The sequence below is a fragment of the Nannospalax galili genome, unplaced genomic scaffold, assembly GCF_000622305.1.
Source record: "Nannospalax galili isolate Female #2095 unplaced genomic scaffold, S.galili_v1.0 scaffold846, whole genome shotgun sequence".
In the NCBI taxonomy this organism is placed as follows: Eukaryota; Metazoa; Chordata; class Mammalia; order Rodentia; family Spalacidae; genus Nannospalax; species Nannospalax galili.
The window spans coordinates 3,057,742-3,077,590 of NW_008356458.1; the positions used below are offsets into that span (position 1 = coordinate 3,057,742).

The 19,849-nt window shown below is 41.5% G+C and overlaps 1 protein-coding gene across 6 annotated transcripts in view; it reads right to left on the reverse strand.

The window, feature by feature from the left end:
* Positions 1-19,849, reverse strand: part of Sumf1 (sulfatase modifying factor 1) — a 97,934-nt gene that overhangs the window by 40,336 nt on the left and 37,749 nt on the right. For all 6 annotated transcript variants that reach the window (XM_029556911.1, XM_017803617.2, XM_008854566.3 and 3 more), the window contains one exon: positions 14,118-14,231. In XM_029556911.1, coding sequence (XP_029412771.1) covers positions 14,118-14,231 — 114 coding nt within the window. The remainder of the gene's footprint in view (positions 1-14,117; positions 14,232-19,849) is intronic.

Sequence of the window (19,849 nt, forward strand, 5' to 3'; positions counted from 1 at the left end):
AAATGGGAGGAAACTCATGTGTGGCACTGTAAACAGAGTCAAATACACATGACTGGAGAGATCAGTCACAGATCTTAGAGAAAACCCCAAGACTTTAGCATTCCTAGACAAATGTTATTTCTTACTATGTGCAAAATATGGATCCTTATATTTACAGACAAGAATCCCAGTCACCACTCATCAAAGAAGCTTCATTTACAACAGATGGAGATTATTACAGAGTTCTACAACTGGTCATACACAGAGATTGTCTGTGAACTGCCCAAACCTAAGTGACACATCTACAATGCAACCTCTACACCTAAGGCTCACAGAACATAGTAGAGCAAGTGGTAGAGAGAACAATAAAGCATCTCTCAACTTTCATCAATGAAGCTCCCTCATGCAACAGAGGGCCATGGGCACGAATGGTCAAAGCATTAAGAATGAGAGTCTTTAGAATACGAGTCCTTGGACAGGACTTCTATATTAAAATCCACCCACCCAGGGCTCAGGGACCATTTTGGAAGAGGGGGTGGGAAGACTATAAGAGTCAGGGAGGAGGTGCATGATCATATGGAAACAAGAGCTCTACAGGCTACTGGGACCCTGCTCATACAAACCTACAGCAATGGTGTCAGCATGCACAAGACCCATGCAAACTCAAGCAGACAAAAACCCAGCATAGAACTGTAGAAATGGACAGCAGATTCCAATCTTAGCCAAAGAATTATTGGCAGCTGATTATTGCTGGGTAAAGAAGAGCCAATCTTCTTAATGGGAGGGACTCTAGATAGGCTGACTAGACCTCAGTGGATGAACTTGCACTGAGGGACTTCTAGGGACAATAACTTGACTCGACAGACCTTAACATAAATGACAGAATGCATGAATTCCCATGGTGGGGGAGGGCGCTATAGGAGGGAGCCAATGGGGAAGGAGGTATAAAGATGATTAAGATGTTATGTATGAAGCAAAAATTAAGTTAAAATGGGAAATGTATAAAATAAACTTAAAGACAAGTGTTTTCAATTGGTAGGTTGACAGAACTCTTGGATACAGACCTTGGGGGATACAAAGGACCATTTCTGTGCACTAATACAAAAGTGACGTGTGAGGTGTATATCCCTTTATCGAAATTGGGTCCACATATCTACGTCAGAAAAAAAAAATCACATCACAACCTGATTAAGAAGAAAAGATAATTCAACTGTTCTATTTTCTGTTCAGGCTTAATTTCCAGATCCTTGGGGAAAGAACAAATGAGTCATGCTGTGGTGGAGGGAAGTCACTACAGGTAAACTATAGGAATGGAAAACCACACAGTTACTTTATAATTCATTAACAAGTTAGGTGCCAGATACAAAAACCAACCCGCCAAGTCAGTAATTTTTAATAAGAATGTAACAGAAATGAAAGAATAAGATAAGAAAGCCAAGAAATTGATCTCAAATCTCAAAATCTTAGAAACTATAGGTATAATTTACCACCTCCTTCTTGCTTTGGAAGGAGCCGCTGCATGACAGAGATTTCATGCCTCCCAAATTATCTTTCATTCTTACAGCGCTTCCTGATGTAACATATGTAGTTTGTGATAAAATATTACTATAAGGAAGTAAACTGCCCTTCCTATTTTGTATCTGAAATAATACCTAAAGTCCAGTAAACATGACGAGTCTGGGGATCAAAAAAGGCAAGATTAAGCCCAAGCTACAAATGAAGCTCAAAAGTTGGGGTAAAGTCACAACTTCATTCCACTCCGTAAGTTATTATAAGAAATTGTTCTGAGACCACAGGCCTTCCTTCACATTATTAGGACTATTTTAAGGATATGATATGTGTGTGTCTGTTTGTGTGTGTGTGTGGAGAAAAAGAGAGAGGTGGGAGGAAGAGGGAGAGAACATGCACATACATGTGTGAGAAAGACAATCCAGGGGATCGCAATCTATACAAATAAGCACAACGACTTTGACTTAACTTCTGAAAAGCACTACACAAGGTTCCCTTTAACACAACATACAGGACAGGGGAACAGGTGTAGCTCAGTGATAGAGTGCTTGGCTAGCACATTCCAAGTCTCAGCAACACACACAAACACACACATACACACACACACACACACACACACACACACACTTGCAAATGAAGATAGAGTCTAATCATCTTCAACTACATAAAGGGATAAAGGCCAGACTGGGCTACATGACACCCTGTCTCAAAAAACAAACAAAAACATTCACACTAATAATCTATAAAGCTCAAATGGAAAATTGCTTCAAGTTGAAGGAAACACTCTTCTTGTCCTCCACGAACGATCTGTAATGATTGCACTTCTGGTATATCAGTACTTGGGGAAAACGTCCATAAATACAGACTGACTCATATGTGGGAAATTATAAAGAAGAGAATCACCTGTGGGTCAGCATCTATACATACGCTAATTTTTGTTGACTACCAGAAGAGATAAGACTAAGCTGAAAATGTGAAGCAAAAATTAGAAGTTGAGAGTAAGTGACTACTGAGTGCTCAGCCCTGAATGGGACATCTATACTACCCCCACCCCCAAACACATACCACCAAAGGCTCAGGGAATATCACAGAAGATGGGGCAGAAAAAAAAAATGTAAGAGCCAGAAGATGGAGAAGAGTGCTGTGGAGTGCTGACCTCTGGACATGGCATGGTCATCACACTCATGAACTCACTGTAGCTATGGTTATGGGCACAAGATCAAGCCAATAGGATCAGTCAACACTGGATTCAGTGGGTTATAAAAGAGAGAAAGGACATGAGGGGACATGTTAGGGGTGCCTAGGAGAAGTGGGAGGGGGAAGGAAGAGTGGATACAGTCAAGAAACATTGCCTACATGCATGAAATTATCAAAGAATAAACAAAAATATTCTGTTTTTTAAAATGAGAGGATGAGGGTTAAAAGCATTGGCTGCTCTTGCAGAGGACCCAGGTTTGGGTCCCAGCACTCAAATGGCAGTGAACAACTGTCTATAACTCCAGTTCTCGGGGATCCAACAACCTCTTTTGGTCTCTGTAGGCACTGAATGACATAGGTGTACTTACATACATGCAGGCAAAACATTCATTAAGACATAAAAATATAAATAAATAAATAAATTTAAACACAAATTTAGAGGCTATGGAATCTTGGGGGATTCGATGTAATAATGAGGAAAACCCATTCACCCAGAGAGGTCCTGGATATGCAGAGATAGGAAGGAAGGCCAAGAGCGACACAAGTCAGGATGACAAGTCTAGTGAAGAAGGTCTGACCCTCAGTGCAGTACTAAGTTGTCAACTTACACTCCAGACACTACAAGACAGAACCAAAGAGATTCAAGCAATCAGCCCAAGATCAAAGCTCAAATTCCATACTCAGAATTCAGTATCCCCCTCCTCCACCATAAAGAACTCTGAGATCTAACCTGCCATTTGTGGACACAACTAAGGGAACCAAAAGTCAGAGTCTCTGGCAGGCCCTGCCTGTCCACAAGGCCCCATCCAGGGTCAGAAAGGGATGAGGAAGACAAACAACTTTAGAGGAAAGTGGTGTACCTGGTCTTTGGTTCCAGCTTCTCAGTAATCAGTGTGACTGCCATGGAAACGGTAAGGAGCTGCAACAAGGAATTCTGAAACTCTGTACAGGCCAGGGCTTGTGATGCTGATGTTCACTACCAGCAAATGCAAGGGGAAAAATGTGATCTGGTCTATTAAACAAGAGGTTTTGCTGAGGGGAAAGAATTTTCAAAACAGAAATGTTTCCACTGAGGGGTGCTTGGAAATACTAATTAGCTCTCATTTACTGAGTGCTGACTACAGGGCAGGCATGGGGCTCAGTGCTTCAGTGTCTTTTTAAATATATGAACGAATCCAATGTTGAATTTTATTGTTCCTCTCCTTTCACAGACCAGGAAACAGAATCCAAGGATTTTATCCCCTTATCCCAAAGCTACTACACTATCTAGTGACACAGCTCAGATGCAGACCTCTGTCTGAATCACTTGAAAACCATTCTCTTAACTGTTTAACCATCAGCTGCAGCTTCCTCGGTGGCTGCCTACTTTCCCAAACAGCAGTAGCAGGTCCTCATATTTCTTGCTCCCAGATGGCTTGCATCCTTAGGGCAACTCACAAATGAAGGACAAGGCAAACAAGGGTGAGATGACTCTTCTCAGGCCCTATGGCCTTTTAAAGCCACATTGCAAATGGAAACACAGGTTACTGACCTCTATTTCATCACCTAACCAAGGTTCTATTACTCTGTGCAACAAGGAGGCTATTACTGAGAACGACAAAGAATTCTACTAGCAAACTCTGCTCTTTTCATTCCACATTGCTGTTATCATCTCAACCCATTATGCTAACCTTCCACACCATCCCCATCGCAGAGAATATGGCTCTCTCTTCCCAAGAGTATTGTATACTATGAAAAGGACAGTTAATAAAAGCCCCTTTAATTGAGCACACTAAGACAAGGAACACAATTTTAAGTCACACTCTGAAGCCCCTAAGTGGTTAGCTAACAAAAATTTTATACACAGCATATACCGCAGAAAAATGAAAAGAAACAAGTATGTGCACATGAGGAAAGCCAATTAGCTCTTAGACACTAAGTCTTTAGGGTAAGGGTAAACTGAGGACCGCAATGGTTCTAGGTATGGAAGACTACACATTTATTTAAGGAACTAAACACTGGCTGTAGGGGGCTATCTTTTCTCTAGCTTCTAAATTCCTCAAAAAGTTGGGCCCTACTATTCTTGTCTCTGGATTCACTGACCTAGCAGAATGATGTGGCAACCTCTGCCTTCATTTCAAAGACTCCCCTAGAGATATCTTCACAGCTTCCATGGCCAAGAACAAACAGTTCACACAGGCTGCATCTCAATCACACCCACAACACATTTTACCACAGTGGATCTTGATTCATGTGCTGAGCATCCAATGTCGCCCACGGAGCAACCTTCTTCCTCTAAAAAATTAATTAATTTTATCTTATGTGTGTGAAAGTTATGCCTGCATGTATGTAAGTGCATCTGTGTCGTGCACTACCTGCAGAGGACAAAAGAAGGTGTCAGATCCCCCTGAAACTGGAGTTACGAATGGTCGTTAGCTGTCGTGTGAGTGCTGGGATTCAAACCTGGGTCTTCTGCAACAGCAAACAGTGCTCTTAACCACTGAGCCATCTTTCCAGCCCCCAGGGCAGCCTTCTTGAGATGGCCTGTCTTCTGCACCCCTGTGTCCCGCAGAGTAGATATGGCCCTGTGACACAGTAAGTGCTCAGGAAATACGGGCTGACTCCAGTGCTCTAGAGCTCTGTCTTGAGCCCTGTCCCTTTACAGCGTATAAGTCACTTATAAAAAGCCAAATCTGTTGTTGATTATCCCTGGAAAGTAAAGTTACTACAACTTGAGCATCTCTAATCCAATCTGCCCTCAAAACTACTTTAAGCACCAATATGCTTAGAATCTGATTGTTCAATGTACATAAGATGTTGCATACACAAAATTATTTTTTTATTTTATTTTTATGTGTATGCTTGTGTATCTGTGTATGCCACAGGTGGGAGGTCAGAAGATTGTACTGGATTCTCTGGAGCTGAAGTTACAGGCAGTTGTAAAGCACCCAACATAGGTGCTGAGAATTGAACTCAAGTCTTCTGTAAGAGCAGTAAGTGCTCTTAGCCACTGAACAATCTCACCAGACCGTTGTGTACAAAATTACTAAAAATATATAAAATAACCTTCAGCTATCCAAGCTGTGAGACACCTGAGTATGTATGTATATGCAATATTCCAAGATCCAAAATTTTAAAGATTGAGTTCCAAGCAATTCTGTGTGTTTCTGTCTGTGTTCTGGATACTTTTCCCATTGATATTGTTCAGAGGGAGGTAACCCACTTGCCTTGAATTGCAAATTATCTGAAGGCACAACAGATGGGAAAGGGGATTCTTATTTAGAAAAAGAAAGACTAAGAGGCAAATGCTATTAAGGTCTTCAGGGACCTGAAAAGCCATGATCCTCCATGAGAAAATTCTGGTTGTACTTAGCACCTTCAAACAGAGCATTTCTATAGCCACATCCTGCCCCAGCTGTTAGAGAGTTCTTGCTGCCTAGGAAGCTCTTAGCCAGAGGCTGGGACCACAGTTGTCTAAAGAGCAAAAAACGGATTCCAGCCCCAAAGAAGGCATAGCACAGTTTAATGTCCTACTCTCTGTATTCAGGAAGGATTAAAGTTGTGACATGAGGGGCTGGAGAGATGGCTCAGGGGTGTGCCACTCTCTGTGCTCAGGAAGGATCAAAGTTGTGACATGAGGGGCTGGAGAGATGGCTCAGCAGTTGAGAGCACTGGCTGCTCTTCCAGAGGACCCAGGTTCAAATCCCAGCACCCACATGGCAGCTGGCAGCTGGCAGCTGTCCATAGCTCCAGCTCCAGGGGTTCCCTCTTCTGAACTCTGTGGGTATCGCACAACATTGGTGCACTTACATACATACAGACAATATACTCATACACATAAAAGGAAAAAAATGTTGTGGCATGAGTTCTGATTGAAGGTACTTCTATTAAGAAGTAGAAACAAATATTTCTGCCATCTTCTGAACATTAGAATTAGCATTCACCCTTTCCATGTGCTTGTATAATGCACTGGGAAATGTATTCAAAGGCTCTAAATCTCAAGCTCTATATGCTCATGCCAACTTCTATTTTTCAGTAGTTCTTGTTCACTGGATGAATAGCTCTACACCAAAACCACACAGAAAAATGGCAACAGAGACCCATAAGCACTCCCTCCAAAAAGATTTTCAAAGTCTTGTAATGCAAAGTTAAAATTATTTTCTGAAACAGTTTCAAGAAGTAGACACTGTATTCACGTAGCTTTATCCCTGGCACTCACAAATCCCCATTAGTTGTTCATCAATAAACTCCATTAATACCTCCCTGCTTTCCTCACTTGGAACACTAGGCTGCTTCTCCAGCAAACTGACTTATTCACTCCCTAGAGTATCCTTACTAACAACATATAAGTAAAGGTAAAAACTCCCAAGCAACTTTCTGCCTCTAGTAAAGACTAAGTACTCAATGGATGTTTGCTCAATGGATATTTGTGGATGGGGCAGGCATGGGTATGACAATTTCAACTATGGAGGAGAACAGTATGACATTTAACATTTATTGCCAGGCAGAGGAGGACTAGGAGCTTGATCTACAAGCTGTGCCAGGAGGTCACAAAAAGGACTATGGAACAGAAGCAATAAAGTACAGCATTTAGAATCTGCAAAGTAAAGCCAGTCCATACGCCAAGACCCACCATACAGTAATGAAGTCTCTGAGCAGGGTTAATGAGCCAGGTGCCTGCCCTCAACACTACTCATATTGATCTCAGACCAGAAGACTGCTGTGCTCCTCAATTCACTTAATATGTCATGTGCAGAGAGGTGAAGGTTCAGAGAACTGTTCTTAGAGACAAGCAGAGACAAAACATTTCATGCCACACAGAAGGCAGAGAGGGTAGGCTTATAGCCCCCTGGTCAGTTCTATACCACAACAAAACAGCTCTGAGAAAAAGCACATTTCCAAATTGTCCAGGGTCATACAATCCAATGTACAACCAACAGTCATGTTCACAGAAACACAACAGAATCTCTGGCTAAGCCTTGGCAAGCTGAGGGGGAGGGCATATATATACAATTGGGCAACTGGGTACATCTTGTTGCCACTAAACTGTCATGAAGTTAAAGCATGAGCGAGCGAGGTTTTTATTGTAAGAAGGTCTATGGAATATGCCAACCTAAGATACAGGTAGGAGGAGTATTGGGCAATTTAAGTATAATATTCCTGTCCTTTGCTTCCAAAGGCCAACATCCTTATTATCTCTGCTGACAGAAGCATGCACTATTCCAATCAGAGAGCCAAAAGAGAACAGAAATAAAATCACAAGACAACAATGAGATACAGAAATGCAAAGCATTTCCACATACATTAACAAGTCTAATCTCACAACAATTTTGCAATAATTATTTCCAATTTATACACAAAGAAGTTCAAGATGTATTCTAAGTTGAGAAATACCCCATTACTATTAAAGCTAGAGCTATAACACAAATTATTTTGGCTACTTCCAAGACTAGAACTCTTTCCCTAATGGGTGGATGGGGAAATACCTGCCTAAGCCAAGCACGATGGCACAGCACTCAGGAGGCAGAGACAGGAGGATTGCCAGTTCAGGGCAAGTGTGGGCTATAGAACAAGATCCCGTACCTTGCCTCAAAACAACAGTTACCTTAAATGTAACTGTCCTCCTCTTAGGATGAGACAAATACTGCTAGTCTCTATCCCATCACATCAAACCAGCATACGACCTGGCAGTGACAATGAATAGGTAGGTGGGGGCAATTAGAACATTAAGTAAGTTCTATTTTTGTTTTTTAGCTTTTTGAGTCAGGGTCTCATTACATTGTCCTGGCTGGCCTGGAACTCACTATACATAGAACATTCCAGGCTGGTCTCAATCTCACAGTGATTTGCCTGCCTTTGTGTCCTGGTTGCTGGGATTAATGGTGTGCACCACCATACCCAGCTCTTCTACATTTATTTTTAGCTCTTTCTTTCTTTTTTTTTTTAATAACTTATTATTTTTTTTAATGTGTATGTGTGTATTGCCTGCATATAGGTAAGTGCACCCATGTCATGTAATGTCCACAAAGAACAGAAGAGGCTGTCAGATCCCCTGCAACTGGAGTTACAGACAGTTGTTAGCTGTCATGTGGGTGCTGGGATTCAAACCCAGGTCTTCTGCAAGAACATTCAGTGTTCTTAACTGCTGAACCATCTCTCCAGCTCTTTATTTTCTTGAAAGCACTATACTACCATAGATAATATGGGCTTCAAATGTAAGCAAATGAAAAAGAAAAAAATACAATGTTAATATATACTAATCTGGCTATATTTATATATTACTCTGGTTATATTAATATAGATTAATCTTATTTAAACATATCACAGCAAATGGCCACACTCTTGGTTGTCTGTGGGGGTGCACCTCCAAAGGATGGATGGACAGATGGATGAACACACACACACACACATACACACACACACACACAGAGGCAAGAGCAAACTGATCCTCACTCCACATGGCCAAGTATCTTCCCTTAGGACTCTGTGTACAAAGTATACAAGGCTGTTTCCGCAACCTGTTTTGCCATAGATGACTGCCCAATAAAATAAAAACTAATGATTAACTTTTGCTCCCTGAAGTCACTGACTAAGAAGGTATTTCCTGAACAACTTTTGCATAGGGGGCACTGACTTTTCCCAAGCTTTTCAAAGCAGCTTTAAAATGACCATGATGAGCTAGCTGGTCTTGGAGATAATATAAATACGAGACACTAAAGAGGTCAGATCCTGGGTTGAAATGCTTACATAGGTATTTGGGTTGAAACTTTCCCTGAAAATGTCTCCTTCTAAGGAGTTCTGCTTTTCAAGCACCTGGAGTTTGGACAATGATTGAACTCCTCCAAGCCTAGCTATCAGGAATTGACATTATTACAGGATTAGTGATTACACACCAGGTTCTTTGCTAAGCACTAAAGATATACAAGTCATTGGGGGAAGAAAGACAAACAAATTAGGACCTCAAAGAGAAACAGGATTTGATCAAACCAGATAAGCACTTCGAATCCCAGAGAAAAGGGATATCTAGAAAGATAAAACTGACTTCCTGGAGGTCTATTAATTCAAATGGCAGTGGATGCTAAATAGGACTTCCAATGGACTCACGGCCCTAAGGAAACAAAAAACCTGGAGTTCTACACACATGGTAAAACCCCCAGGCTTTTCGTTGGTACCTTGAAGAACTATGCCAAGGTGAACTAGAAATAGACCAGTTTTCACAGTGACTGAAGCTCAGTCTCATATCATTTGCGTTCCTGACTGGATTAAGCTAATATTGCACAGAAGTTTCTAGAAGCAAAGGTAAATACTCTAAAGAATATACTATCTAGACCTCAAAAACTCTGCACAGTTCTCCATACAGAATGTCTGGTATTCAATCAAAAATAACTACGTATGTGTGGAAAAAAAAAAAAAAAAGATGTGACCAAAAACCAAGAACAAAAGAAGTGGCTCAATATGCTAGCCAGATGTTCCACAGGTACACACATCACAAAATGGCAACTGGAACTGTGAGATGGCTTAGTGGGCAAAGGAGTTTGCCTAAACCTGACAATGAGTTCCATCTCTAGAACAGACAGACATAAAAGTGGAAGCAGAGAACCAACTCCACAAAGTTGTTTTCTGGCTTCCACATATGCACCCCTCCCCAATAATAATAGTGAATTTAAAAAAATAAGGACGAGAAAACCACAGTAAAATAGTACCAAATACTAACCAGAGCAGCTGAAATGTAAAATACTGACAATATCAAGTAGATTAAGAACGGTATAGTGGTTTGAATAAGAAGTGTCCCTCATAGGCTCTAAGTATTCAAACACTTGGTCAGTTGGCGGTGCTGTTTGGGGAGGTCATGGAACCTTTAGGAGGGGTGGTCTACCTGGAGGAGCATATCACTGACAGTGGGCTTTAAGAGTTTATAGCTCTGCCCCACTTCCAGTTTGCTCTCTCTGCTTCCCATGCCTGCCTGAAGCTGCGGGTGCTCAGGTTTCCACTCTAGCCACACTGCTGCCATACTTCCCCACCACAACAGACTCTTATTCCTCTGGAACTGTAAGCCCAATAAACTCTTCTTCTACAAGTTTCCTTGGTCATGGTGTTTAACACAGCAAAGGAAAAGTAACTAATACAGAATTGGTAGCAGAGAGGGGGTTATTCCTGTGAAGAACCTGATCATGTTGTTTTTGGAAGGAATTTGGAAGACTTTGGAAGTTTGGACTAGAAAAAAATGGTTAAATGTTGTAAGCAGAGCTTAGTGGGCCACTTTGGTAGAGCCAGGCCAGAGGGAGATGGAAGCAAGGGCTAAAACAGCAACTGGGATATTTTGGCAAAGAATCTGGCTGCCATTTGCCAATGGCCTAAGAACTTGCCTGAGGCTAAATTAAAAAGTAGTGGACTCATTTCTTTGGTGGAGGAATTATCAAGGCAGCTGAATTTTGAATCTGTGGCATGATTATTAACGCTGAATATTTATGCAGACTTACAATGAAAAAGAAAAACTGGGGCAGAAAGAAATACAAAATACACAGTTCAGGGAGAAAAAGAATATTGGGAAGCTTAATGTTGCAGTCAAGGTAGCCAGGGCCTGTCCTAGAAGAAAGGTTCCCAATTCTAAAGGACATTAGAGTCACTAAGGAGAGGACTCCAGATTTGCTCTTTAAGAAAGAGTACCCTTCGATTCCCTATTGGCAATTTGGGTAACCTCTTCATAGCACGGTGTGATAAGAATAGGAGGTAGGAATTGGCTAGGCAGTTAGGGTAAAAAGACCCCAAAGAAAAGTAGCCAGTTTCTTAGCTAAAACTCACAATGTCCTTGGGCCTCTTAGCAACATATTCTGTTCCAAGGCCAAAAATGTCGAAAATATTTGGGAGCTTTTATCTAATCCTTAAAGGATTTTAAGGTTACCTCTTCAGAGGAGGGAATGTTAGAGTAGCCAAAAACCCCATTAAAAAAATAAATCAATCAAAGAAGAAGAAAGAGTACATGAAGTTATCAGAAAAAAAAGTGATGGGGCAATATGAGAAGAGTTGGAGGGAAGGGAGTGGGCGTGGATTTGACTAAAACACCTTATATGCATATATGAAATTCTCAATAAATTATTTATTAAAAAAAAAAAAAAAGGAAAGAGTACCTTTAGGGCAAGACCCCACCTAGCCAAGCTGCTCATTTGTGAAAGAAATAGGCCCAAGGAGCTCCCAGCTCCTAGAAAACCACAGCATACAGAAACTGCTGATAATGTGGATGAAAGGGGCCAGGGTCTATCCCAAGCCAGCAACCTGTACTATATAATAAGACTGAATCTCAGAAAAAGAAACACACACACACACACACACACACACACACACACACACACACGTGCGAAAAAGCCATTCCGAAATCTAAACTGGAAAATAACAGTATTAGATTTGTTTTCCACAAAGACCATTCTAGATGCAGAATGGCAAACAGCGTGAAGGCTGAGTATTCCCCTGAGTGGCTGACATAGTCACTGATGAAGGCAATGCTGAGAACTTGTCTACTGGAAATGAAGAAAGCTGTCAAAACCTCACTGGTGGTGCCTTTGGAGTTAGGGTTTAGTTCTCTGAACTACTGAGTTTTAATCCCATCAAATCAAAAAGCAAATGAATCCACTGTGGCAAAGATACATAAAAAATGGGAACAATTTCAATGAAACGAGGATGACATCCAGGAAAGAGCCTGGGACTGGTAAAATGAAAAATGTGAATTTTTCTGCAAATCCTTAGAAGAAACTCAAGCCATTATAAAACTGAAAGCTAATTCATGCTCAGCTCAACACCAGATGGTCAGATAGATACATTCACAACTTGCCAAAGTTCTGGAGCCTTGCACAGCCCCTTCCAAACATGCAGATGCTTTAATCTGACAGAGAAAGAAAAAATCTATTTCTGCTTCTGACAACCAATGCCAAGTCACGTCCTGCCAGTAGAGAATGCAGCTCCCGACCACAGACTCACCAAGACTCACAACCTTATTCTCATTTCGAAGAGACAGGTTGTCTTTAACCATTACTTCCACCAGCCCTGCCAGAAAGTAGAGGAAAAACAGAGGGTGGGGGAGATAGTTTCTGAAGAACTCAGCTTTTTCATCTAAACCCTCCAAAAGTAGATCTGTGTCTCTAGATTATTCATAAACAGCCCATGTGGTTGTCTGTGAAAGCAAATTAAGCATATCAAGCAGAAATTTATCCACACATTATGAAAAATGGCCTGGGGCACAGAGTCAACAGGCTTCTTCAATTGCTCTGAGGTGTTTAACCCTCCAATGAGAAGGAACTGAAGAATTAATTTTCTTTATCATCTTCACTGCCTTTGCAAAAGGTTAAACCTGTTGAGCTCCCCATGGGACTAGTTTTAATATTGTTCTTTCCTAAGTTACCTAGAGATGGGACGATTATGTATTCCAGCCCCAAACCATTCAAAGACAAAAAGTATGCAAAGACGTTATTTTAAAGGAAGTACTTTCTGAATATCCATTTTGAATCTCAAGTTCTATTTTTTATTTTATTTTGTTTTTTGAGACAGGCTCTCCCTGTAGCCCCAGCTGGCCTGGAACTTACTATGTGGACTAGGCTGGCCTTGATCTCACAGAGATCCACCTGCCTATGCTTCTCAAGTTCTTGGATTGAAGGTGAATGCCACCCCACCCAGCTGAATCTCAAGTTTTGTACACTTGGCGGAAAAGCAGAGTTTGGTTTTAGAGGTAGGGTAGCAGAACACTTGTATCTGAAATTTTTTTACAAACCAGAAGATATACACCTTAGAGGAACAAAGCTGTCTTCTATTCCCAAGGTATATGATGCATCCCCTGTCATACAACAGACTTGAAATAACTGCAAATGACCCAAGTTTCCAACTCAACATTTACCTGAGAAAGCACACATTCTTGTTTTCTTTGCATAATGCTGCTGAATCAAAATCTGAACCCATCAAAACTCAAACAAGGAGTTGCATGAAAAATACCATCTAACAGATTTTAACAGTTAATACTAAAAACAGTAACTTAAATGTTTGGGGACAAAGGCCTGGCTGGCTTGGAACTCACTATGTAGACTAAGCTAGCCTCAAACTCACAGAAACCCACCTGACTTTGCCTCTCAAATACTGGGATTAAAGGCATACACCACCATGCCCAGCTACATTAATGAATTTTGTAGTTATTTATAAATCACACTTAGCTCAAATTTATGAGACAGAGTAAAAATTCTAAAGGTACAAGTAGATTCCTGCAAATAGTTAGCATTATCCCCATCCAAAAGCACATAAAATGAGACATTTTTATATAGCACTCCAAAGTTCAAATGAGAAGTGGGCTTAATGTCCCTTTAGGGAAATATGAGATTGATATAATGAGAAACACATGAGATCCTTGCTGTAGTCTGAACAGGAACAGATGTCATCACCCCCAGCTACAAGTGTGCTTCCAGAATGATACTCACTGGATTGTGTGCTTCCTCAACAGAATGGTGAACGGTCCACCAGTCTGAGGTCCACTCCCACACATTCCCCACAATGTTGTACAAGCCATAGCCATTGGGAGGAAAGGCATCAACCTAAAAATAAAGAAGAGGTAACCATCACACTGATCGCCTTGCTTAAAAATCTCTGCAGTGCCCAAATCTGCCAAGAGCTATTAATTTCAGAGTGTGACTATCAACTTTCATTCCCAACAGTAGAAATGAAATTTGGCCAACATAAAAACAAAAAGGACCCAACTTTTTTTTTTTTTTTATTCTAAGCACCCAAATGGAGTTTAGAAACCTAAGAGCGGTTTGTACTAAAAGGCATGAGAGCCAGTGGCAGTGAAGTTATTTCTAATGGAGTGACTGATACTGTCCCCAAGTGTCAAATCTCTACTAGGTTGTGTGAGAGGGTGAGAATGAGGATATGTGCATGAGTGTGTGCATATACGCGGGTGTATGAGTGTATGCACACATGTATGTGTATGTCTGTGTGTATGTGTATGACTGTGTGCATGTATGTGTATATATGAGTATGTGTTTATGTGTGTGTATGTGTATGAGTGGATATGTGTATGACGGTGTGCATGTAGGTATGTATGTGTGTATGAGTATGCCTGAGTGCGCGCACTGTGTATGTGTGTATTGTGTACACAAGAGTACGTACAGGACTATGTACGTGTATGTGTGTATGAGTGTGTACAAGTGTATATGAGTATGTGTACATATGTGTATGTGCATATAAGTGTATGTGTATCTGTGCATTTGTGTAATGTATGTTTTTGTGTGTGTGTGCACATTGGGGGGTAGACAGTATGTAGAACTTCAAACTCATGAACAGGAATGCCACACTGGTCCCAGTACAAGTCATTAAGTCAGCTTGCTGGCTAAATAGTGTTATTCAGCACTGTGAGATGCCGCAATAACTTTGCCCCCCTAGCAGCTGACCATCTTATCTTTAAGCCTCAGTCACTATCATTAAATAAGGATAATGTGAATATGGACTCATTTTCCATCATATCTATAACAGGAGGCCTCTGGAGTACAGAGGTCTGAAGCAAATTGTGTTCAGTAAGAAATCACACCACAGGGGAGCGGACACTGTCACAGACATGGAAGGCAAGTGGAGTGTGTCTGTAAGATGGGGCAAGAGGGAAGCCTGACTCAACAATTGCAAATTCAGATTATTTGCTAGTTCTATGACTATATTAGGCACTGTTCTGTTGCTGTGATAGAAACACTGACCCAAGTACTTTACAGAAGGAAGAGTTAATTTGAGCTTACGGTTCCAGGGGAATTACGGTCCATCATGACAGGGAGGCATGGTGGCTGGAGGTGGCTGAAGCAGGAGCATCAGAAGCTAAGCTCTCACATCATCACACAGGCACAGGAAGCAAGAGAGTAACTAGAGATCTGGCAAGGCTTAAGAACTCTCTAAGCCCACCCCCAGTGATGTGCTTCCTCCAGGCTAGCCACGCCTTTAAGAAAGACCTCCCAAAACAGCGCCACCATGTGGGGACAGAATGTCCAAATACTTGGAGCCTATGGGGAATATTTTCATTCAAACCACCACAATGACTTAAAAATTCTCTGAGCCATGTGTGGGAGTTTAGCTCCTTGGAAGAGTGCTTATCTATCAAGTATAAGGCCCTAGGTCTGGTCCCCAGCACAGGAAGGGGGAAGATGGAATATCACAAAAAGAAAGAGAAACGTAGGGTAAAAAATTATTCTTTCTTTTCAATGGGCATTTAAAAAAAAACAAAAAAGTTTTTAACGAAATGAATCAAGATGAAGTTATCTTTAGAGATTTTTTTTAATCTCTTGGTAAACTCATGCTTTTCCATGCTAAGTAGGACTAAAAGAATGAATAAACACTTCTTTCTACCAGGCTTCAGATGGCTTTACATCTATACATGAATATGGGTGCATCTGCCTCTTGGGACACTGAGAGCATTCTGATCAAGGAACCTCATCTGGATGAGATGGAAAACTGAAAAATTCCACCATGCCACTCCCATAATCAGCTTTCATTATGGAAAGAGCACTGTCACTAGCTCACTCGGTGATGCCTCATACTCTCTGTAAAGGCAGGGAGGGGTTCAGTGACAAATGGGATCTTAAAGACTTTAAGTAGGGATTAAAGAAAATACCTAAAACTAAAAAAGAGCTGGGCATGAGAAGGCACGCAGGCCATCCTGCCTCTTGAAAGATGGAGCCAAGAGAATCAAGTTCATCCTAGGCTATACAAGGAGTCAGAGGCCAGCCTGGGCCACATCAGACTCTATCTTAAAAACATCTTTTAAAAAAATAAATATAGCTCTCCAAAGCTGAATGGAATGAGTAAGAGATTGAAAGAAAATGTCACAGAAATTTTAAGAGGGACAGACTTCCAGGGGGCTATCCGAACAGACCCTGAAGACACTGTCATTTCCAAACATAAGCAACAGGAAGGACACAAGTCCACAGCAAAAGCTATTTTTTAAGAATGTGGTTGTGAGGGGGCTGGAGAGATGGCTCAGGGCACTGGCTGCTCTTGCACAGGACCAGGGTTAGAGTCCCAGCACCCACCTGGTGGCTAATAACCATCCTTAACTCCAGTTCCAAGGAAGCCAACATCCTCTTCTGGACTCCTAGCGCATTGCATGACCTGGCTGCACTCAAATACATGCAAGGAATACACTCATATACATAAACAAATGAATATTTTTTTAAAAAAGAATGTGGAAGTGATCAGAAAAGAGTCAAGTGGAATAAACAGAAAGAAAAAAAAAAAAGAGATGATTTCCTGCAGGGAGACAGTGGGAAAAGCCAGGGGCACTGGAACAAGAAACTGAAACAACAGTCTAGAGGAAGGAGTCATTTCTTCGGCTTCTAAAAGGTACAGGCAGAGGTGTGCTCAAGAGTCTGCCCCAACACTCTGTAACCAATGTCAGGCAAACAATTCAACCAACTGGGTGCTGTCAGTTCTTAACAGGAAAGTCCTTTCCTCCCTCCTTAAAATCTTTAACAGGAAAATGTGAGTATGCCAGCATGTAAATGAAATTTTAACTGTTCATGTTTATATTAACCACCTAATCAAAACTTCCTGCCAGGAACCTCAAATGGAAGCAAATATAAAAGACAAATCTTTCTGAAATGCTAATTTGCAGGTGCATACATCCATAAGCATTAAAACCAACACGAACTAATAATGGCATAAGAGTGACCTAGCAGAATATAATCCAACTCCTTAGGCTCACAGCATTCAGGAGGCTCAGGCAGGATGAAATGAGTTTGATGCCAGCCTTAGTCCTAGCACTCAGGAGGCAGAGGCATGCGAATCTCTGTGAGTTCAAGGTCAGCCTGGTCTACAAAGTGAGTTCCAGGACAGCTCAGGCTACAGGGAGACCCTGTCTCAAAAAAAAAAAAGAATACCAACAAAAAAATGTTAAATTCCGAGAGCATATAGATTGGTCAAGGCAGTTCAGGTCAACTCAAGATAATTCTTTGTATGAGCCAACTAACTTAAAGATAGCAGTCCCATACCCAACACAGAAGTAACCTCTGTAAGGAGGCTTGCCTCCTTGCTTTTTAGGCCTTCTGTTTCCAATCAGCTCCTCCACGGCTCCTGGTAACCAGTTCAGTTTTAGCTTAGTAACTTCCAGGGCAACTTCTTCAGATAAGTTTTGCAGACATCCACTGAACTCCTTTGTCAAACACACCAATGTTAAACAACCAGAGAGCTGGGGACAGAACTTAGTGGTAGAGTGGTTTGCTTAGCACAAGACTGTAGGGTCAAACAAATAAGCCAACAGAATATGGTAAAATAAACATTTGTGGAGCATCCTTATTTCATATTGAGTTTTGTGTGTGTCTAAGTATGTGTTTATATGTGTGGGTACGTAGGTATGTACATGTGTGTGTGTGTGTGTGTGTGTGTGTGTGTGTGTGTGTGTGAGGTGTGGAGGCCAGAGGCTGACTACAGGAATCTTCCTCAATGGCACTCTACCTTAGTTTTTGAGACAAGGTCTCTCACTGAACTGATTTGGCTAGACTGGCTGGCCAACAAGGCCAGGGACTCTCCCATCTCTGCTTCTCCAGTCCCGGGCCATTCAGGCATTGCACTGCCATGCCTAGCTTTTTCGTTCTTCTTCTTTTTTCTTGAATTACATGGATGCTGGGATTGAACTAGGATCCTCATGATTTACAATATTTACTGAGCCATCTTCCCAGCCCCTGAGCTCTGTGTTTTCTACAAAGGTGTCCAGATAAAGCAGCTCCTTAATTAAATGTACATACAAGATATTGTAGTAACAAACAGAAAATATCCTTAACTGTCCAAAACAGCTTCATCATCAACTTTTACTAAAACTGACTGCTGTTATATCATTTATCTGGTTCATCATAAACAGTTACCACAGACTATTTCAAACAACCGTGGCAACAGCAGGCATCACATGTGCCTCTGGAATGGAGCCAGCTCATCTCTCATGATAAAATGATGAGCTCAACTGCTGCTAAATATGTGGACCCTTGTGCCCTTTGGCCCTTCACAGCTTTCATTTGAATCTTTGCTACTATGACAACTGAGGTCTGCATCTACTGCTCCACTTGGGGTTACGTGCTTGGTGTTAAGGTTTACTGCAGCTGCCATGGGTAGCATAATGTGCTATCTATGAGGGGGGCCCAGGTTGTGGAGGCCTCCTTCCTGCCAGCTTGTTTGTGCATCCATAGCCAGAGAAGGCTGCAAATGGGTTTGGTGATCCCATGCCACACATGTTCAGGGTCACTTGTACCCACAGATGAAGCCACTGCCCTGCCCTCTTTAGCAACCAAGACCATTTTAAAAATTACACGTGTGTGTGTGTGTGTGTGTGTGTGTGAGAGAGAGAGAGAGAGAGAGAGAGAGAGAGAGAGAGAGAGAGAGAGAGACCACAGTGTCCATGAGGAGGTCAGAGGAAAACTTGTGGAAGTGGGTTCTTTCTATCCACTGTGTGGGTCTCAGGAACAACCTCAGGTCATCAAGCTAGATGGCAAGTGCCTTTATCTGCAGTGCCATCTCAGTAGGCCAGACAACCAACATCTTTCCTGGGGTCTGATGAGTACCTATGTCAGGCACCTCCATGGATGCTCAGCAATTCTTCTGCTGCTCAAGAGACCTTCCTATGTACCCTCACTCCATGCTTTGCTCCACACCAACAAGCTGGGCTTCTCACGCTCTGAAAACCTGAGAAAAAGTTGAAATCCTGGCTCCTCTAAGACCCTGAATTGTTTACCAAATAAAACTGTGTCTGAGAGAGGAGCCTCTATCCTGAAGGAAATCTGGGAGGAGCCAGCTAGTAGATGGCTTGATTTGCCTTTTCTGCCTCCACTGAATAATGCATCCATTTCCCATCAGTTCATGTTGCTTTTTCATATATTTGACTCACATGCATGGAACTGGATACATACATGCATCATATGCTTACATAAGGGCTAAATAGCCTCACAAAAAAATTTTTAATTCTGCTCCAAAAATGTCAATGTTTAACAAGAGCCCAAACTGATCTTCAGTTTCTCTTAGATCAAGCACCTCCTTTCTTTTTCTTTTCTGAGAATTTCTTGGTATTTTGCTCTCAAGTTGTTTGGTTTTCCAGTTGAAATTCTGTAACCATTTGTTCATATTCCAAGTAACGTGTCTGTGTCAAAGTTACAAATAGACTTTGGAAGATTTTTTAGATGAAAAAATGGCA